The 22,814-nt window shown below is 46.7% G+C and overlaps 1 protein-coding gene across 1 annotated transcript in view; it reads right to left on the reverse strand.

The window, feature by feature from the left end:
• Positions 1–21,614, reverse strand: part of TLL2 (tolloid like 2) — a 97,567-nt gene extending 75,953 nt beyond the window's left edge. Inside the window, exons 1-2 of the mRNA XM_029920168.1 lie at positions 21,494–21,614; positions 16,917–17,027 (exon numbers count right to left, since the gene is read on the reverse strand). Coding sequence (XP_029776028.1) covers positions 16,917–17,027; positions 21,494–21,614 — 232 coding nt within the window. The remainder of the gene's footprint in view (positions 1–16,916; positions 17,028–21,493) is intronic.
• Positions 21,615–22,814: the final 1,200 nt, after the last annotated feature.

Here is a 22,814-nt window from a genome sequence, read left to right on the forward strand (position 1 = left end):
TGTTTGCTTCTGATTCTGCGGCCCAGAAATGGCGGCAAAGAACAAATGGCACTGGCTTGCCTGCTCCATTGTCTGGGGTCTTAGCTGGGACAGCTCAACTGGCTGAGGGATGGCTGCAGTGGCTCACGTGGCGCCATAGTCTGGGGCCGTGGCTCTCTTCCCTGTGGCCTCTGCACACAGCCCTCTTGGGCTTCCTAACAGCATGGCTCCGTTGGGCTTCCTAACTGCAGAAGGCTTCCAAGAGGCAGCCTTCTTAAACAGTGAGTCCCAACGTGCCAGTGGTGTGTAAAAGCCTCTGCTTACATCATGCTTTCTAGTTTCCCACTGGCCAAAGCAAGTCACTTTGGGCTGAGCCCAGAGTCACTGAGGGAGAGGGTAGTACCAGCGAACCGACTGTGCCAGGTGAGGTTTGTCAAGGGAGCATGAATGTAACAGCCCCCCTACCACCTACCTGATCCCTGAGTATCTGAAGTTCAGGAAAATCAGGTGGTTTGCAGGATGGACCCTACAGTGCCCGCTCCAGAGTCAGAGTGCTTACTGGTAAAGCCTTTGCTTCGCCACTGACTAGCTGTGGGGCTTCAAACACGTCACTGAACCTCTTTCTCCTTCAGCTACCTCACCCATAGAAGAAGGATTCACCAAAAAATAAATAAATAAATAAATAAATAAAAATAAAAAAATTAAAAAAAAAAGAAGAAGGATTCACCTCTTAGGGCTGTTATGAAGATGAAGAGGCGTAATACATGGGAGGCATAGAATGATGCCTGGCCCCACATCAGCACTCCCTGAGTCAGCTATTACTGCTGTTACTATTACTACTGACTCTAAACAACTCACCCTCGTGCACAAAACCCAGATAGTAAGAGGCCAAACCCAGATGCAATCCCAGGCCGGTGTGCCTCCACTGATGGCCTTTATAATAAAGGGCTACTTACGGCTTCTCCTACACGTAGATTTCTAGAAGCTTCTGAAGAGGTGTGCTTCTAAAGCAGGGAGTGGTCAGGTGTGGCAGTGGTGGGACACTAGAGAGGCACAGGGGTAGAAATTCAGAGCCACAGTGTTCAGGGATGATGGAGAAGCAGCACAAACCAAGGAGAATGATGGGATACCAGTTAAATCCTTCTTCAAGATGCTGAGGGCCAAAATTTGGACCAAAATCTGGGCTTATAAACTGAATGCATAAAAGGAAGTTTCTGGAAGAACCTTCTCCAGTCCCCATTTATTCCCTTCAGGGCTCACTGAACAAGCAATGATCTCGTTTCTGTGCTTGCATGTTAACTGCCTGCATCCATGACACTCTCTAAAACACAAGCTCCAACTTTTTCAATGAAGTAAGCTCAGGCCTGGGATGGGCCTCATAGACAGGGAAGAAGGGAGGAAAGGGCACATTGGACACTGCGGTTGGTCTCCCAGCAAGAAGTGATGGCATCCTGAAGTGGACAGACCACAGCGATGGAGAGGAGGTGCCTCGGTGAGCTGTTTGGGTGATTGCACAGCTCCCGTTCAGGCTGGAGCCGGGTATGAGGAGGGGCTGGGAGGAAGCCTTCATCTGCTCTGAGATGTGATCAAGGCACTCCCTTTCGCAGTCATCATCCTGAAATATGCCAGTGGAAAGGAGCGTCATAGACAACACATTAGAGCAGTCAACATAAGAGATCTGGGGTAACTCTAACAGGAAATGTGATAACTGCAATAGGAGAATTATACATTTTATTGCCATTTATAAAAATAATAGGAAATGAAAGAGAGACATTCCATGTTCCTGGATGGATTGAGTAAATATTATAAATGTGTCAGTTTCTCTGAAGGAAGTTATGAATTTAATGCAATCATGACCCAAATTCTAAGAAGATTTTGTTGGGATCCTCTTAGATTTTTGTAGGAAAGTGATCCTTAAATTCACCTAGAAGAATAAACAAGTGAGGTTATCCAAGACATTGCTAAAAAATGAAGAGCAAGGGCAATGGGGTAGGATGCAACTCACCAAATGTTAAAATATATAAAGAAACTAACATAAGAAGACACATAGATGAACAAGGCACAAATACTAACACTACTTGTAAAAACACACTATGTGATAGAGGAAACATCGCCAAACCACCAGGAAAGAATATGAAGTAGACGGTGTTGATATTATTATTCAGTAATTAGGGGGAGAGAGAGGGGTGCCTGGGTAGCTCAGTGAAGGAGCTCACAGCGCAGCCTGGGAGAAAAGGAAAAGATCTAGGTATTTGGGGGTGACCCAGAGAAGGGGTGGTGGAGCCCTTCCAACTACAACCTTAGCCAAAATCCTTCAAGGCCCAACTCTGCTTCTTTCACAAAGGCATCCCCCTTCTCTGTGCTTCATTTATAGCTCCCTTGTGGCCTTTTACTCATTCATTCGTTCATCTGTTCCCTCATTCAACAAACTCTTATGGGTAACCTCTCTGTGCCAGGCATTGTACCAGGGGCCAGAGACAGAAAAAACAGACCAGATTCAGTCCTTCCTTTCAAGAAGCTCCTGGGCCTGATCATACCATGCCCATAGTATTTGTGAGCCAAGTCTATTGTTCCTAATAAGACACTTAACTCCCTGAGGACAGAGACAATATCCTGTGTATTTCCACAATGTGGTGTTCATAACAGATGCTTAACAAATATGTGCATCTCAGTTGGACTGAATTGGGTTGGCTAATGTCTGCATATACTATCCTGGCCAATATTTACTGCACCTGTCTGGGGCAAGGTACTATTGTTGTCCCCATTTTACAGATGAGGAAACTGAGTCATGATGAGGTAAAGCCCTTGATTTGTGGTCATCAGCTGGTATGCAACAGAGCTGGGAGGACCTAACCCTGAGCCCTTGGCCTTTACCTCATGGCTCTGTCCCTTGTGTGACAGGAGCAGAGGTTGAAGGGAAGCCCCCAGATAATGAAGGATTACCTGGACTCAGAGGTTAGGATTCTCACTACATGGTAAAAAGTTCTTCAGAAGAGGCACACATGTGTCCTCATAGAAAATCTCAGGAGGGTTTTATCACATAGCCTTTGCACAGGTGACCAAATGACCAATCAAGATTTACAGAAGGTAATCTGTAACAGTAATCTCCAAGGGCAAGCCCCATGAATTGGGTCTCAGAAAGAGTAGCAAGGAACTCAGGAAATCACAGAAAGGAAGATCAACCCAAACCCTCTCCAGGGAACTGGAGGAGAGAAGCACAAAGAGGGTCACGGAGTTCCATGCCCTGTCTTTGACCTTTCTGGGTAGAAGTCAGCTCAGTTCAAGGAGAACCGCAGAGCAAGGGCTCCACCTTGGAGAGATAACATAGGTGGACAGAGGTTAAAGTGACTAAGGTTTTTCTGGGTGATGGCATACGTCAGTGAAGTGTGATGGCCCCTTTGTTTCAGAGAGGTTAATATCTATGAATGGTCCTGCCCCACTGATCACTAGGCCAGAAAGAATCTGTTCCGATGCCAATGTGTTTGCTGGGCCGTAAACCCTCCCCCACCCCCACAACACACTGAACACCTGTTTGCCTTTTTTGTGTTTTTCCCCAGTGCCATGCAGAGCCCAGGACACGACATGCTCTATTACAAAGAGGTGCCAGAGACTAAAAGCTCAAGGAAGAGAAGATGAGAGCCTCCAGAAGAAGGATCTTCTTTTAGGTGACCACAGTAGTTGACGCTCTGACTCTCCTCCCTTGATGGAGAAGAGGGAAGTGGCATGGTCAGTGCCCCGGGACCTGATTTAGGGCCCAAAGATGGTGTACTTTCCCCATTGGCCTGATATGTAAATTCAGGTGCCTGGAGCTGAGGGGCCAGGAAGTAACACATCAGAGTGAAAGAGGCTGGGTATGAGAGATGAATAGGGGTAGTGGGGTTTGTGGCCAATGTGTTCCCCCAGAGTTCAACCCGTCATTGATTGTTGCCATGTGGAAATGCTGGACCAGCATGGCCAGAGCTCCCAAATTTTCAAGAGAAGTCAGAGTTCTGGATTTTTATGAGAAATCTGATTTTTTTTTTTAATGTTGGCAGTAAATTTAAAACTGTGAGCACTACAAAACAAACAAAACACATCTGCAGACCAGATTTGGCTGGTGGGCTGACCGCTTAGGGCCTCTGGGCTGCAGAGTGGATGGGAAAGCCACGCCTCTAGGGGGTGCCAGTGTTAGGGAAAACAGGGTCTCCTTCCTTGGGCAACAGCTGCCCTGGGCTCAGGGTGCAGGAGGGTCACAGAGAACCTGGGAAGCAGAAAGCAAGGACTAGTGGGAGTGAGTTAGAGGCTCAGTGCCATGGCCAGTTGCGCTTTTCTCTCACTGTTTGCGGGCAAACAGCTCATTGAAGGACATCAAAGAGAAAGATGATGACCAGAAGAATGCAGGGTGAGAATCCACTGGCAACACCACCACTATCATCACCTCCTCTCTCTGGACCTCCTTGGAAGCCACAGAAATAATGACCTGCAGACCTCGATGTAAACAGCCCCAGAAGAAAGTGACTTTGCTCCGGCCATCCCACACATCAGCCACAGGTTAGCAAGGGGGAGGGGGGAGGGAGTGTCGTCCCAGACTCACACTGGCCTGGCAGGACCCCCTACTGCCCCTCAAGCTGCATCTCCAGCTCGCAGGGTGCTGCCCACTTGTCACTCTTACTTGGTGGCTCTGCTGTGTGAGGCAGCCTCAGTTTTCCTTACCTTCTCTCTCCTGCCCATGGCTGTTTGCCATCATTTTCTAAGATAGGGCAAAGGGGGCCACCGCCAGATTTCTGCCAACATGTATGGGAGCCCACTGGAGGGCCTCTGGAAGGTCCAAGTTAGATGCAATTTGAGCAAAACATTCTGAAGTTTCATGAGGCATCAAGCGAAGGAGAAGCCAAAGATATGGTGGCTCTCTAGTTAGCTGTGCATGTAGTCTCCACACATTTATGGACTATCTTTGGCAAAAGAACCAAGAGACTCATTCTGGGCCCTCAAGAAGCTTAGAGCTTTTATAGATACGAAAAGAGCTTTTACAGATAAGAAAAATGATGTTCCATGAGGTGAAGTGACATGGCCAACGTCTGCCTGTTGTGCAGTGGGTAACTCTGAAGGGGTGAGGCACTGGTTTTGTCCAAAACAAATGAGCTCATTATCACACTCAGAAAGAAAACACTTGAGTAGTAAATAAATTTGTGGCAAAGGTCTGTCTCCAGCTGTACCAAAATGCACAAGTCTCGAAGAGACCAAAAGATACAAAAGCAAAGGTGCATAGCTTTAAGAAAACTATTTAGACAGTGATTACTTACTGGATAAAAGCATCCTTTAATTTGTCAAAAAGAATTCACCACAGGGTTCTCTTATGTCAGGGTGGGGAGTATTTTTTATATCTAGGCCACTGATACTAGAACAATTGATTGGAGGGCAGCATTGATAAGATTGCTTTCAGTATGGTTTATTTCATTTCATTCTGCTCTAGAGATCAACTACGATTTAAGTTAAAAACAGGAAACAGAGAATTCCACTTAATAAATACAAACAAAAACATACACAGTTAAGGGCAGTGAAAGTGGAATCAGACTGTGAACTGGGGAGGAAAGCACAATCATTCTGTCGGCCACAACTGAGAGGCAAGACTGGTCCTCATCTGACACATGAGTCCCTGGCTCCCATGGGACTGTGTTCCCAAATTCCATGTATTAAGATGGCTGATGGGACCTCATTGAGTATTTTCCCATGGAAATAACAGAAATGGCAAAGTAGGTATGAGGTTCCCAGGCTTGGCCCCAGGACCAAGTTAACCCGAAAGGGACTGCCTTAGCACCTCCACTCCTACGGTCCTCACTCACCCATCAGCTCCTCAAGCCAGAAGTCTCTCCATCATCCATTGCTCTCTGGGGCCACAGACACAGACCTGCCACCTGCCTCCACCATAACTATGTCTCCTCCTCCTATCTCCCTGGGGCTCTGTGTCGGTTCTGTGTCAGCTCACGTTATCATCTCTTCCTGGGAGAATCCTTCCACTCTTAGGACTTCCACAATACCCCTACTGCAGGGGATGTACCGCAGGCATCCAGGGGGGACACTAGAGTTGAGGATCATGATGGGAACTTGAGCACAATGGCCATGCCATGAAGGGTCAGGTGCAAGAAGAGGCAAAAGCAAAAATGACGCATTTTATGGCCCCTGAGAAGAGAGGCCAGCTTTTCTCCTCTCTCTCCAATCCCTAGTCCAGTCCCCAAGAGGCCAGCTCTCCTTAGCTTCTGTGTGTAGGTGGCCCAGGGAATACATTCTTAAGTAAATTCTTTACTTGAGCTATCTTCAGCAGGATTCTGTATGTTGAAACAGAGAGAACTTTGCCCACAACGCCAGGTACTAAGTCCTGTCTGTTCTGGCTTCTCAAGCTAATCTCCCAATTTTGACTCAGGCTCCCGGATTTCAGGTCCATGAGTGGCCCAGGATTGCAGCTCCCTGGATGAATGCCTGAGGGTGCTCACTGCCCTTCACTCACCCAGCTCTGCACCCCATTGTGGCTCCAAGTGGACTCCCGCCCAGTTTGCCCAAATTCTGAGAAATGCAGTCACAACAAAAGTCAACCTAAAAGTGAATTTACTTTTCCTAACACTTCAAGTTCATAGTAGATTCTGGCTTCAATCCAAGGTATAAGTCAACCTCTGAAGGAGGCCCCAGGGAATGAGATGATAGAATCCTTATGTTGCATTGGTTTTTCCTTCCCAAAGAACAGATGTGCATTTTATAAGATGACTCTTTATCATCTCAAATCATCTTACTAAATTGGAGAGTTTATGGGCAGAAAAACTGCCAGTTCCTGCCCCACTGTCCTCCTCCCCTCCCGGCTCCAGCCGTGGTCTGTGGGCTGAGCCCACCCCGACGCTGTAGCCGGCCCTGTCCTAGGTTGGGAGGATAGAGGGAGTTTAGGCTCAATGCGGGAGGGTCTCCACAGCACTTCACCTTTGACCCAGTTTGGATCTGTGTGCTCCCGCCTAATTTCTGACCCCAGTCTTCATGCCGAGTCTCCAGCTTATAGGTCCTCACTAGTACCCACACCCCGGAAGGATCAGGGATCCTTGTCTTGTTCTCTTGAGCTCACAGCATAAAACTAGAACTTCCCATGAGTTCTACGAAAGGTCTCTCTGAGGTTATTTGGCTTGGTCTCTGCCCTCACCCACCCAGTGGCCCTGCTCTGCCTCCTAGCAGGCCCTGTGCCCCAGGCTGGACCTCTAACACCAACTCCTGCCTGGATGACAGCTGTCACCTGAGGCCTGCCCTCTAGGTGTGGGTTCTGCCTACTGGACCACACATCCTCTGGGAGGTTCATGGCCGCCCCACACCAGCAGGGGCTTTAGATCCCATGTCCTGCCCTTCAGGCTGCCCCATTCCTCCCACACTCTAAAACATGACCATAACCACGTCCATCATTAAAATGCCATCTCTTGAACGGCAAGACAGAAAGTGGGTGCTGCTGTAGCCTTGGTGTTGACCACAGAAGAGGACCCGATTAGCATCTGTTATTGAAGGAAGGAAAGAGGGAGGGAAAGTTCATTTCAGAGGGTCAGTAGAGCTGTGGAGCAGACACATGCCAGAACAGGAGTTCAAGCAAGTGAAGATCAAGGTCTACACCATGGGAGCCAAGAAAAATTTTCATAAGAAGGCAGAGATGATTGGAGCAGTCAGCCGGGGTGGGGCCTACAGGTCTAGGGGGAGAAGGGATGAAAGGAGCTCTGGAGGAGTGAGCAGGAATGCTGGCACTCCTGCTCTGGCATGGAAAAGACCTAAGGACTGTGTTTTCCGCCTGGGAATCTATGTGAAGAGCCCAGTAAAGATAAGCTATTGACCACTTGGCTAAAGGATGTCCTTTTCAGAGACTTCCTGCAAGGTGATCACGGCTTGCCCAGCCTAAGGCTACCACCTTCTAAGCATTTCTTTCATTGCTAGCACCCACTCCCAGCTGTGGTCTGAAGCATCCTGTATTCAAGCAAACAGTCCTAACCCCAACTGGCCTCTGGGGGAAGCAGAGGAGCAGGAAAGCACAGAGGCCCCCCAGCACTCCTGAGGTTCATAGCCCCATCCACAGACCATAAGTGTTTGTCCGGCATCTTTCATGTGCCTAGCCTGAAGCTGCAACGAAAGAGGGTGGATGAGCCAAGACCAAAGACAAGTCATGGCTGGGATAGGCTGGGGGATGTTGCAAGGCACACACTGAATGTGACCTGAGACAACAGGTGTGGCCCCACAAGCACATGGAACTCTTCCACATCCTTCCAAGTCTCCCTAGCTCAAGAGGACAGTGTCAGCAGTAATGCTGATGCCAGCAGCTATTTCTAGAAGCAATGGAGCATAGAGGCTAAAAGTAGGACCTTTGACATCAGAGTTAAGTCCTAATCTTGTCTTTGGCAACAATACCTACCATATAGAAGCACTGTGTGAAGGTTAAATGAGATCATGTATGTATGTATGTATGTATTTTTAATGTTTTATTTATTTTTGAGAGAGAGAGAGAGAGAGCGAGCGAGCGAGCGAGCATGAGCAGGGGAGGGTCAGAGAGAAAGGGAGACACAGAATCCAAAGACAGGCTCCAGGCTCTAAGCTACCTGTCAGCACAGAGCCTGATGTGGGGCTCAAACACATGAACCATGAGATCATGACCTGAGCCAAAGCCGGTCGCTCAACCGACTGAGCCACACAGGCACCCCGAGATCATGTATTTAAAGTATGTAAGACATACTCAGCAAACAGCAAATGCTAGCTAGTATTATTATTTTTACTGTTGTTCTTAGAGAAGAATTGGCATCTAATCCATTTTCACATCTAGGATTTCGTGATCCTAGAGTTTGACTCAGATGGAACAGGGAAGGCTGGGGAATTGGGTGGGTAGGGTCTAAACCCAAGGACCTGCTCAGATCACAGAGCACAGAGGTACTGGCTCAGCTCTAGAGACCCCAGGGAGGTGCTGCAGAATATACACAGCAATGAAAAAGAGTTCTAGGGCATTTGGCGGTATGGAGTCAGACAAAGAGGTGGTCCAGAGAGAGGAGAAGACAGAGGAGCCAGCACTGGTGTGGCCACAGCAGCTATTATTTATTGGGTGCTTACCAGGTGTCAGGCCCTGGCATAAGTGCTTTACCTATCCCACTTCTCAACACCCCCCACCCTGCAACACAAGCATTGATATCCCATTTTACATATAGGGAACAAATCACCCTAAGTTCCCCAGCTAATTAATATGGAGCCAGAGAGGCAAACCCAAGCCTGCCTGATTCCACCATCCAAGCCTTTCTACACTGTAGTTTTGCCAGGTCCCAGATGTCCACGTAAGGAGAACATTTCCAACAGTGGGGAAGCACTCAGAAAAGGGAGACCGTGGACAAGAGTTTCATAACTTGGGATCCATGGAGTTGTTAAATCTCTTGAAATTCCAAGCAAAATTGTGTGTGTGTGTGTGTCTTTTTTCTCAGAGAACTGCTCATAATATTCATCAGACTCTCAAAGGGGTCTATGAATCCTAAAATGTCAAGTACAATATACTCAGAGGAAAGAGGTCATCAAGACCTTATTCTCCAAGCACTCCCTCCTCCAAAGTTCTGGAGCAGATGGCGGAGACAATGACTAAGATTGCTCCCGGACAGCCTCTTGTCCCTCTCCAGCATTCTAAATCAGTAGCGCCAGCAGCAGAGGCCACCAGATCTTGCTAAGATGGCATTTGTCGTTGCGTGATGCTAGAACACAGACTTGAATCCAACAGCCTGCCCCAGCAAGAGTTCATCCATACCTCAGGACATCATCTCCTCTACAAGATGTCACAGGGAGGCACCCACTGCCCCACATCTTACCTAGACACTCCCACTCCCAATAAAGAAAATTAATGAGATGGTGAAGCCACGTGTACAAAGTTTAGGGAATGTCTCCACAGGAATAGAGGCTGAAAAATCACAGCCTGTTGGTGGGGCTGCTTACAACAAGCCCACCCACAAGCTCTCTCAAGATCCTCGAAACTAAAAATACGTTGGGAGCAGAGACATGTTGGGTCTCCTTTTAGAGCTTCAAACCTTGGAAGGCAAGGAGAGAAAGAAACCCTAGGAGCCCAGAAACCATCATATTACATGTGGGTATCTCATGGGTATGCATTAGCCTTCCTAAATTTTGCCCCTTGATGCCCAATGGCCTTTGTACCCCCTCTTTTCTCTGACCTGAAACACCAGAGTTCAAATCAACAGTTCAAATTGGCTTGAAAACAATGAGGATCTGGATACTCAGACGAGAACACTGAGACCAGGCGATGGTAACATGTACCACTAAGTCTAGGCACTAAAGGCTCTGCCAGGAGGGCGGGCCCTTGGGGTTCAGAGAGGAGGCCCAGAGAGGGCAGGCAAGTTACCCAAACCTGTGTTTCAGCCCTGCTATTTGATTTTTTTGAAGTCAGGAGCTCAAACAGCTGGGCTCATGCAGACACTCACCCAGATGGCAAGGGTTTAGGAAAGGATTTAGAGGAAGGATGGTTTCTTAAGTAGAGCTGGACATGGCCCAGTGGCTCAGAATAGTCATTACAACCATTTCCTCTTTCTGAGTCTTCCTTACAGAGACCAAGAAATCAGATCCATTATCCAGATGAGGATAATGCAAGGCGAGACTTCCTCTCCAGGTTCTCGGGTATTTGTGAAGATGAGAATATGCAACACTGGCTTCCTGGGAAGATACAAACAAATAAGAGTCCAAAACACCAACCACGCCACCCTCCACCCTGTGTGGCTAGCAGAAGAGTTGCCTCGGGACTCCGAAACGGGGCTCTCAGGCTTGCACCATCACTGGCAGAAGATGCAGGAGGGCTGGAGAGTGTGTGTGTCCCGCTAAGTACTTCCTTCAGTACACAGCTAATCCGATTAGCAGCTTTAGGAAACTCTGCAATGTTAATTCAAGAGTCCCATTCATGGGACAGCTTGGCCCATGCCTGCTCAGAGCTCCCATTCTTCTTTCTGCAAATAAAATGCACACAGAAGGACTTTCTCTCCCTGCAGAATGCGCTCTTGCCTCCTTGCCCCACGCACATCCAAGATGCTGCTGTCACTTCCTCTGGCGGAGCTCCCAGGGCAGAGGCTGGGGCCCATCCGAAAATGTCGAGAAAATAGAGTGCTCTCCATCCCAAGCACAACATGAGGCTAATTTTAACAGCACTGTCAACCCAGGTGGCCTCCCCAGCTGGCAGCCATGCTGAGTAAGTGGGGTCGTGAAAGCGCACCCATTGGAGGGTCCTGTAGGAGTCACTGGCTTTCTCTGGGCTTTCGTTTCTTTCTCCACAGAATGAGGACTTGGGGCAGAGAGTGTAGCTGGGACAGAAGGCTGAAAGGAGGGAACCCAGGACTGGTACAGACACAACGTCATTATGTTCGGCTGGAGGACAAGGAGAGGGAAGGGGGCCAGATACGCAGGTGGTAGACAGGGTGTGGAGGGCCCAGACGAAGGTCAGACTAAGGGACACTTCTGCTGAGTGATAGGGAACCACCGAAGGGCCTTCAGGAGTGTAGTTGTGTCAATTTCCTAGGACCACTGTAACAGACGGCCACAGAGTGTGCAGCTTAAGAGCAGAAATCCATTCGCTCCCAGCTCTGGAGGCTAGAAGTCTGAAGTCAAGGTGCTGGCAGAGCCATGCTCCCTCCGCCAGCTCTAGGGAGGAACCCTGCCTCGCCTCCTTCTATCGGGTGCTGGCTCTGTCGTGCTCCCTGGGTTGCAGATGCTTCCGTCCGGTCTCCGCGGTCCTCTTCTCACGGCCTCCTCTGTGTGTCTGCGTGCTCCCCCTACTTTTAAAGGCACCAGTCACTGCACTTAGGTCTCATCCCAAGACCCTCGACTAATTATATCTGCAAATCCTCTATTTCCAAACAAGGTCACATTCTGAGATTCGACGTAGTCATGAGTTTGGGGGACCATTATGGAACCCGCTACGGTGGTTGCAAGGCCAGAACCAGGAAGGTCACATGAAAGCAGGTTGTGGAAGGAAGGACTAGAGGCAGGGAGACTGATCCCTTTGAGCGAGGGCCTTCATCAGCTCTCTTCTGTGGCAGTGCAGCAGCCTCAGTGGGCTCCTAAACCCAGCCAGGCACAAGGCCTTCAGTCACCCTTCAGCCCAGGGAGCCTCCAGCCTACCTTCCAAGTGATGGGAAGGAACAGTTACATACACCCCTGCTGTTCTCTGTTCCTCCTGACTGGCAACATGGCGGACAGGCTGGAACAGGGGAGAACACGCGGCCTGGGAGTTGGGAAGCCTGGTTCTAGTCCCGGTTCTGCCACTCACTGAATTTACGACACTGGACACAACTAGAGAATGAGCTCCACTTGGTCACTTCTAGGGCAAAGATACAGTTTCATTCTGCAGCCAAGAGAGCAGCCCCAAACTCACAGGATGAGCCAAGGAAAAAAGGCTTCTGGGGTTACATTACAGGGTTCTCCCCACTCTGATCCCCCTCCAGGGATCCAGCGCCCCCTCCTCTCCAACCTCCTTCCCTCCCCTAAAACATAGGAGCACTCACCCAAGCTTGGAAATGAAATTACCTAAATCTAAGAATACATTTTGTCGCACAGTTGGAAGCAGGAAGACGGAGTAAAGGTGTGTTTCCTTTTTATTTCTTTATTTTTTAATCAAAGCAAATGTTTAAGGATCTACGCACAAAGGTGTTCACAGCACCATTGTTTCTAATAGGAAAAAATTACCAGAAAAAAAGAGGGAAACACTCTTCATGTCCATCTGTACAGGACTAGTTTGATAAATTGTGGCAGAGCTGTATGTTAACTGTGATAGACCACAGTGTACCGAAAAGATATCTGTAAGGTGGTGTTAGCTGAAATACACAAGCGGCACAAGACGGTGTTGAGAAAAATCCTTTCTATGTTTTAAAAAATATCTGTACGCACACGGCCTGAGCCCAGGGAGGTCGGAAGGAATCCAGCAAACAGATAACAACACGGATCCCTGGGGCTGAGAGAACAGGAGATTTTTACTTTCTACTTTCTACAACTTCGAGCTATTGGACTTTTTTTTTTCTTCAAACGACTGGCAGTATTCGTTTAATTGGCAAAAACAATAAAAAAAAATATTCCCATTCTGAAAATAAAACAACTATTCTAGATAGTTGCAAAGTACTATTGGCCCCCAGAGAAAAGTGATCAGGATAAAAATCACTTTGCAATAAAAACACACAGAAAAAAAATATTCCAAGCTTGGGAAGGAGGAAGCACCAGGTAGGTGCATATTTCAAAGGCCTCAGACCAAGCTGCCAACGTTTCCTCTGGTACATTGGAAAGTTTCCCCTCTCTCCACTTTAGCCCTACCCGCTCCCAGGTCAGCGTGCTTTATGCAAATACTATTACTACTGATAATGAGGAGGTGGCAGCATTGATATTTATTGAGCTCTTATTATTAGCCAGGCACTGTGCTAAGCACTTTATACATATTCTTTTTGCCCCTGCAGCATTACTATTTCCATTTTATAGATGAAGAAACTGAGGCCTACCTCAAAAATCCAAGCTCAGATGGCCTGACCCCAAAGCCCATGGCTGTAACCAGCACTTTAACCACCCTTCTGGAAGCAAAGCCCTATTGGAGCTCTTGATCATCTACACCCCTTGGAGATGGTTCCAGGGCCTGCCAATCTCCAAAGCCTTCTTCCCTCTTCTTCTCTCACCCATGTTGACCAGTGCCTTCTAGGTACAAGGGACTGGGCCACTTCTGAGGGATCCGAAGGCAAATTAGATGTGGACTCTGCCTTCTCAGAGTTCACAGGGAAGAGGGAAAGAGAAGACTCATGTTCTTGGACCAGGTTGGCCTTAGGGAGTGCCATGAGGGAGGCGAAGGCAAGGCCGGCCAGGCTTCCCTGCATTGAGCATCTGTATGCAATCTTCCAGGCAGGCAACTCTCCAGGAGCTGGGCCACATGGTGGCTGGCCACTCCCCGCCTTTCTCTGGGGTCTCCCACTCACATCTGTCAAGGCTGGGCCCCCAAGCTGTGCCATGGCAGGTCCCCCCAGGACACCACAAGATCACTGACAGGGGTGACCCTGAGCATTTGTGTTGGTGGATGAGCATCACTTAACTGCCGTGCTGGCCCAGAGTCTGTGAGAAGGGTCCCCAGAGAGCTCCAGCTCCTGGGTCCTCACCGGACTTTGCATGGTCCCGCTCCTGCTTTCCAAGTCGTATGGACCCACACAGAGCATGAATTGGTGCAAGCACTTTGGACAACAGACAGTATCTACTCAAGCTGAGCTTACGTACCATGAGACCCAGCAATCCACTCCTGCCTGCCCGTGGGTAGGCCTGTGTCCACCCTAACGTATGCCTAAGGCTGTCAGCAGCAGCTTTATGGATCACAGCCCCAAACCATGACCTGTCTAAATGTCTGCCAACAGAAGGACGGCTACACTAGCGTTCGGTCACACAAGAGAATACCATGCAACACCGAGAGAGATAAACGGCCTCACGCAACAAGGTCAAAAAGCTGAGTGAAATAAGTCAGACACAAACAATGCATGCTGTGTGACTCTATTTACACAGGTACAATGAGTCTGTGTGACAAAGGCCAGGAGAGTGGGATGGGTACTGAGTGGGAGGGGGCACGAGGGAGTGTCCATGGTTCTGGAAATGTTCCACGCCTTGGTCTGGGTGGTGTTTATGTAGACATATGTAAAAGTTCACAATTCTGTGTATTTGAGATATGTGAATTCACTATTTTTAAGTAATATTGCAAAAAGAAGTTTAAAAATTTTTAACCACACAGAGATTACAATTAGGTCAACTTTTCTAGGCCTCCAAATAAGAACTGGTTAGCTTTAGTGGTAGAATTATGAGATGATTCCTTTTGTTAGAGCTCAATTAAGGTTGTGTATATTGGTGTGAAAAATAATTTGGTTTGTAAAAATCTATTTAAAATTCAAACAGCTGGGGCACCTGGGTGGCTCAGTCGGTTAAGCATCTGACTTTGGCTCAGGTCATGATCTCTCTGTTTGTGAGTTCCAGCCCTGCGTTGGGCTCTGTGCTGACAGCTTGGAGCCTGGAGCCTGCTTCAGATTCTGTGTCTCCCTCTCTCTTTACCCCATGCCCCCACTCACACACTCTCTCAAAAATAAATAAACTTCAAAAAAAAAATAAAATAAAACTCAAACAGACTATTCAAACCATATTTGAGAGGCCTCAAAGCTCCTAAGAAATTACAGTTATAGAACCAGACACCAGAAGAAGCTCTAAAGTGCTAGGTTGTTCCTCCTTCCTCCCAACCCCTGGCATGGGGGTCCCTCTACCTCCTAGCAACCTTTGCGTGCTTGCTCTCCCCACCTCCCCCAACCCCTGGCAGGGGCTTGGAACTTGGACTTGGCCCAGTCCCTGTAGTTGCTCATATTTGAGCCACAAGTCTTGCCCCCTTACTCTGGGCACATTGCCACTCATCCCTCCAACAGGCATCCTCACCATCTACCCTGGCCAACCTCTCCAGGCGCATCTGTCTACCATAGCCTACCCCAAAGAGCCACCCTCCAGTGACTCACACCTTACCACTGTTCCCCCAGTAAAGATAAGCCCTCTCCTACTCCCCACATGGCTTCCCCCACATCTTTCTTTCAATTCTTGACTTCAAGAACTCACATGCATCCTTCAAGACATAATGCAAGAGCTCCCACTCCCACAATGCCTTTCCTGGCTCGCCTGGGTGGGCTTCTTCCCCTCACTCTTGTCCCTTCCCACTTCTCTTGGTTCATTACCGCCCTTGCCGTGAGCAACTGCACTTCGTCTATTTATCTGACAGCCTCATTCCACCAGATTGGGAGCACCTCAGCGATCAGATCTGCCATTGCCTGAGAACTTGCTGTGTGCCAGGCACCAGGCTAGCCCATTACCCTGGGACTCCGCCCTCCCAACCCCTTATGGAGTGAGTGCTGGTTTTATCCCCAGATAGGCAAACTGAACCTTAGAGATGTTAGAGAGTTTGTCCAGGTCCAAAGCCTGTCTGCCTGGCATGAACGGTCTCCTGGAAGGCAGGGGTCGCATCTTACTCCTTTTTATCCAGCCCCGCACTTGGCCATGACAGGTGCCTCCCGAAAAGGGTACAGAGCTTCAGTTATACAAGATGAGTAAGTGCAGATGTGCCGTACCACGCTGGGCCTATAGTTTATAACACTGTTTGTACACTCAAACATTCATCAAGAGAGTAAACCCCTTATGTTCTCACCACAGTAAGTGTTAAAAAGTCTCAAGAGAAAGGCAAAGAGGGTGGGGGGAGGGGTTGGGAGTAGCAGAGGTGGCTTGGCATCAGGCACGTGTGAGCCCTGGTCACCAATCAGGAAGCCATCGTGAGCCACACCAGCCCATCAGCCTCAGAGTTCAGCCCCCTTGGGCTGCTTCTGAGAACGGGGACTCCCCAGAGCTGAGGTGTCTGAGCCCAGTGGGCAGCTGGACTGAGAACTCAGGACGAAATGCCCCTACCAATCACTCCAGGGTGGAGGCAAGGAGGGAGAAGAGTACCAAAGTCTGAAGCCCCACCTTATTTCCTGGTTTGTCTGCAACAGGAATGCACAGCACCCCACGGGCAAACATCTGCCCCCTAGGGCTGAGCATTATCAGCATCCTCAACAAACAGGCCTGAATGGAGGAATTCTCTCCAGTCTGGGAAGTGCTGGGCCCTGAGGCCAAAGTCCTGAGAGCTCACTCTGAGCTCAAGTCTGAACCCTCTGAGTTGGAGCCTGAACCTTCAGATAAAGAGGCAAATGGACGTTTTCTTACAAGGATCAGCAGATTGGAGGCTCCAGTCCACAGCCTGCAGGGCAGAAAGAGTGCCCCTCTGGCTTATGATTCAGGTGGGCACAGGACTGTACAGGTCAAGTACTGATGTCTTATGGTCCACATCTACCCTTTGTGGAGTGCCTGACCCCTCTCCCCAGAGAAAGAGAAGTGGGGGACACAGTACTTACCTGTGCTATGTCCCCTTTCCTCTACTGACTGCTTGATCCAGTCTCTGGTTTTGTCAATATGAAATAGCTTCAAGTCCTCTTCATCTAAGGCAATGTCTCCCCAAAAGACAGCTGGGAAGAAAAAAACAAAAATGGGTCCATTTAAGCCGGAGATCAAGAAAAAAATGGATTTAAGAATGTCTCAGAGGACAGTGGGTGTTGAATGGCAAACTCTGGAAATGAAAGTCCGTCCAATCAAATTTCTCCCTGAACCCAATACATAGGGTTGGTAGAGACAGAGGAAAGATATATAATAATTCTGTGTATCAAAGCCATAGGGCTGGGGCCAACCACCATAAAGATCAAAGTTCTAGGTCTGTAAGGTATTTTTTTTAATGTTTATTTCTTTATTTTGAGAGAGAAGGAGAGAGCAAGCAGGGGAAAGGTAGAGAAAGAGAGAAAAAAAAGAGAGAGAGAGAATCCCAAGCAGACTTTGTACAACCGGCACAAGCCTGACATGGGACTCAGTATTATGAACTATGGGATCATGACCTAAGCCAAAATCAAGAGTTAAACCCTTAACCAACTGAGCCACCCAGGCCCCCGATCGGATCTTTCCTTGAACCTAACACACAGGGCTGGTAAAGACAGAAGAATGGCATATAATAATTCTGTGTATCAAAGCCACGGGGCTACGGCCAACGACCATGAAAATCAAAGGCCTGAGTCTGTACGGTATCTTGAAAGGACACCCTGTCTTACTCTAGCTGTATGCAGCTCTGGGCAAAACTACTGCAGAGAGATAGCTGTTTCTCTCTTTGCCAGAGTCCCCAGGATATAAAAGAAAAAGCATAATGTGATAAATGATATGACTATTCACAATATTTGCTGCCTTTCCCCGGGGAAGATTATCTTTCTTTGTCCCACTAATGTTAGGACCGGCCACTTTACCTGCTCTGACTAATTAAATGTGAGAGGAAGCTTTAATAGTTATTGCATGATTCACATGTCCTCTTTTCCATTTCCCAAAAGACAAGCAACATTCCAGAGGGTGGAGACTCTATCACCCTGAGTTCTAGAATAAATACGATGTACGGCAGAGGTATGGCTGATCAGGATGGATATGTGGCATGGATAAGGAGAATAAAAACTGCTATTTTTACAAGTCTCTGAGATTTGAGGCTATTTGTTACTAGAGCACAATGTCTTTATCCTGACTAATACAAAAATTGCTATCAGAAGTAGTGTTCTACTGTAAAAAAAATAATTGTGCTTGGGCACAAAGCAGTGGATGTCAAGGAAACTGCTAATTAAGGCTGGACGGAGGTGATGTATGTTATGCAGTGATGAGGAACCTGGTAAAAATATTGCCTGCTTTAACTTGGAAGGCAGATGATAAACTGAATGAGCTATGGCTTTAAGTGAAGAGATTGAGAGAATGCTAATAGCATGCTTTGGTAGCTCTTAGCTGGGTTTGATAAGGTACTATAAGACACAAAAGAGCTTTACAGAGAACTGGAAAATTTATAGTGGGAATGAAAAGGAATGAAGAGAGTGCAGAAATTCAGGAAGAGCCAACCTATTCTTATCACTAAGCAATGAAAGAAAAACTAGAAGGCCTTTTAGTAACAAAGGCTAATTCAAACTCAGCTTTGTGGTGTGGAGAAATGGGGACCCTCATCCATTGCTAATTGGAACATAAGGTAATATACTACCTATGGAAAATCATTTGGTAATTTCCTAAGAAGTTAAATATAATCTTATCAAAAGACTCAGCAATTCCACTCCTAGGAAAACTTCCCAAGAGAAATTAAAACATATGTCCACACAGAGACATAAACTCAAATGTTTATAGCAACCTTATTCATCATAGCTCCAAACTTGAAAACAACATAAATGTCTATTGGCTATAGAACAGATAAACAGAAAGTGATATACATATAAAATGGAAAACTATTCAGCAATTAAAAAGAACAAACTATTGATACATGCTACACCATGTATGAATCTCAAAAACATCATGCAAACTGAAAGAAGCTAGATGCAAAAGATGATTCCATTTATATTAAGTGTCTAGAAAAGGCTAACTTATAGAGTAGAATAGTGATCACTAGGGTTGAGGGCAGGACCAAGACTTGACTATAAATGGGTATGGGGGAACTTCTCCAGATGGTGGAAATGTTCCATAATTTAACTGTGGGGATGGCCGCAAAATTATGAACTTACTAAAATCATTGAAATGAACACTTACAATGCGTAATTATATAATATGTAAATATACCTTGAGAAATTTGTGTGAGAAAAAAAACCAAAACCTTAACTATATACTGAGGGCCAATCAAGATGGTGCCCAGTATCTTCTTTCAGTGCAAGAAGCACGGTTCGGTAGAGAAGATCAAAAGTGTGGTTCCCTCACAGAGGCCTCATAAGTGCAAGGTGCCAGCCACTAAGTCGGAGAGAGAGAGGCATGTCTAGGAAATGACTGTGGGGTGGCCATGGCATGTGGAAATAGGAAGACACCTCACATTTCAGAAAAGTACTGTGCCCCAAAAGCCACTTGCATGGCCTGCAGAAAACCTCAACTGTTTGAGATTTAAAATGACCCATAGTGATCCTTGGTCCCCCAACCTCCTGTGGAGAAGGAAGTAGGCTGAAAAAGATGTCTTCTTCAGATAGCCCAATAAGAGTAATTAAAGAGAAAAGACAGGCCTCCCTGAATGGGGCCATGGAGGGCAATGGAGGAAAATGATTGGAGAGCTATTCTCAAGAGGTGGAATCAGGGCCCTCCCCTGGGGAGCACCCATAGGGAAGACACCTCTTTTCCTACCACTGCATCCTATTCCATTTCAGGAGCCAGAGAAGAGCAGGGCATGGAGATGACAGTTGCAAAAACAGCAGTAGTTCAGGCAACAGCAAAGAGTGCTGTGATTGATTAGTGATGCCTGCCATGGGCACGTGTGGGAATAGCAAACATCAGGGGTAGATTGGCCACTCCTGCTTTCCTCTTTGGGAAGATCTTTAGGAAGAGAATCATCTTTAATTTTTAGGAAGACAGGGTAATACTGTTGCAGAAAAGAAACCAGAAGTTTGGTATAAAAGCAACCTCTCTTTTTAGAAATAGAAAAGAATACGTTGAAAAGTGCTCCAAAATAAAAATAAGATACTATAACAACACATAAGAAAAAATGATGGGTTAACAATGCCACTGTACCTGCTGTGCAGGAGAACTTTCTGCAATGGTGGAAAAGTTCTATCTGAGCCTTTCAATGTGATAGCCAATAACCACATGTGGTTGCCACTTGAAACGTGGCTAATGTTATTAAGGAAGTGAATTTTACATATTATTTTATTTTAATTAATTTATTTAAATTGCTACATGGGGCTTATGGCTATATTATGAATATAAATAATATAAAATAAAATTTTATATAATGATATAAACAAAGTAATAAATTATATTTAAAATAGCAGCAAAGAGCATCACATATCTAGAAATAACCTTGATACAAAAAGTGTAATACTATGTCAAGAATGTAAAATTCTGGGGTGTCTGGGTGGCTCAGTGGGTTAAGCATCCGACTTCAGCTCAGGTCATGATCTCATGGTTTATGGGTTCACGCCCCGCATCGGGCTCTGTGCCCACAGTTAGCTCAGAGCCTGGAGCCTGTCTTCTGATTCTGTGTCTCCCTCTCTCTCTGACACTCCCCTGCTCACACTGTCTCTCTCTTTCTCTCTCTCAAAAATAAATAAAACAAAAAAAAATTAAAAAAATAAAATTATACCTATAAAAAGTGACTGACATGAAAAGAAAGACATGCTAAGTTGATTTTTTTCAAATTAATGTGTAGATTTAATATGCTTTGATCAAAATCCCAATATTTTTCTTATTAATGACAAAGTGATATTAAAGTTCATCTGCATAATTAGGTGATAACGGTTAAGAAAAATTACGAAGGGAGGACAGGCCTCATCAGACATCAAAATATGTTATAAAGCTATGTCAACCCTGTAACATAGAATAGTCTGGAAGTGATCTCTAGTCTATATAAGAAAATTCATATATAAGGAAGCCTCACAAATTTGTGGAAAGAGTGGGACTAAATTATGAATTATGTAGAGACAAATGGGTTAGCTACTTGAAAGCCTTATACTATACACAAAAATAAATTCCAAATAAATAAAAAAATATTGGAGCGCCTGTTGCTTCAGTTGGTTAAGCGTCCATCTTTGGCCCAGGTCATGATCTCATAGTTTGTGGGTTCAAGTCCCACATCTGGCTCTGTGCTGACAGCTCAGAGCCTGGAGCCTGCTTCGGATTCTGTGTCTCCCTCTCTCTCTGTCCCTCCCCCGCTCATCCTCTGTCTTTCTGTCTCTCAAAAATCAACATAAAATATTTTTTAAAATATTAAAATTTAAAAATTAAGTCAACAAGTTGGCTGAACAATAGTTAAAAGCAAATGAGCTAATTCTATACAATCAAAACACACAACTTTTGAATTCTTACCAAAAGGCAAAACATGAAAACATGGGCCATGGCCATCTCCTAAGAGAAGCTCTCTGAGGATTTCCACCACTTGGGAAAACTTTCCCCCACCAACCCTGGCTACTCAAAAGGTAATCCACAGATGAGCAGCCACATTGCTGCCTTGGAGTTTGATAGAAGTACGAGATCACAGAGTCCACGCCAGACCCGCTGAACCAGAAGCTTCCTGTGAACATGATTCCCAGGTGGAACGTGTGCACACTAGAGTCTGAGAAGCACTGACCCAAGGCACCAGATGTCTTGCCTCAATCCACCATGTCCCTGGGGGCACAGGCTCCCCTGCACCTCTCTTACGCTTGTCATGGCTATAATGAAGAGGTCAAGCCGGTAATTCCTCACAGAAAGGTCACACTTGAATGGAGAGGCCAGAGGAAGCATCTAAGATGCACGTCGGTGGAATGCCATCTGCTCCAGTCCGGGCGAGCCCACTGCAACTCCAACCTGCAATTTAGGGAGTCGTCACAAGGTGGTGGTGTTTTGTTACGAAGCTCTGGCGAGTAACCATGTCGGGAAGAGATTATGAAATACAATAGGAAAAATGCTTTTCAGAAATCAAAAATAGAAATCTTTAAAGTAGTCAGATACAGTTTTAGAGCTTTTATATAAGAAATTTGCAAATATAAAAGGAGACTAATTTTGAAGAAATACTTTCTAATGATATATAATCAGTGAGTGATGTGCTGATAATTAACAGTTGGCTAAGGGGAGGGGAGAGCCCTGATTTGGAGCATTTGCTGATTTCCCTGGTGTAAACGCTCCCACCCTTGCTGATTTCAAGGTCACAGAACAGGGAGTGGGGAAAAGGGGCATTTGATGGGTTCTCACGAAGCTCGCGGGTGAGAGCCAGTGGCAGCACACTACTGAGACGGGTATCTGTAAAGTTATATCATGCTCCCCATCTGATCCCATGTGTATGCCTGGCCCTCAGGCTATAGGAGACGGCCATGAGCCAGCCTTGCAGGGAAAGGCTCCCATCGAGGATTCTCACAGCATTCTGTCCTGCCTGCCTTTTCCATCTACAACAGAAGCATATAGTAATACTGTGTCTCGGGTACTAAGCCAAATGCATTCTATACATCAACCTCAAACGAAGGCCCAGAGAGGAGATAGAACTTGGCCAAAAACATGGAAACAGGAAGGGGCTTCAGAGATATTTTAACTTAACTGAGGCCTCCCTGATTCCCAAACCAGAACTCTCGCCAACAGAGCCAGCTCTTCCCAAAGCTTTATATTCTTTTTTTTTAATCTTGTTTATGTTTTTTTATTTTTGAAAGAGAGAAACAGAGTATGAGCAGGGGAGGGGCAGAGAGATAGGGAGACAGAATCCAAAGTAGGCTTCAGGCTCCGAGCTGTCAGCACAGAGCCCGATGCTGGGC

This window comes from Suricata suricatta, chromosome 2 (genome assembly GCF_006229205.1).
Source record: "Suricata suricatta isolate VVHF042 chromosome 2, meerkat_22Aug2017_6uvM2_HiC, whole genome shotgun sequence".
NCBI classification, from domain to species: domain Eukaryota; kingdom Metazoa; phylum Chordata; class Mammalia; order Carnivora; family Herpestidae; genus Suricata; species Suricata suricatta.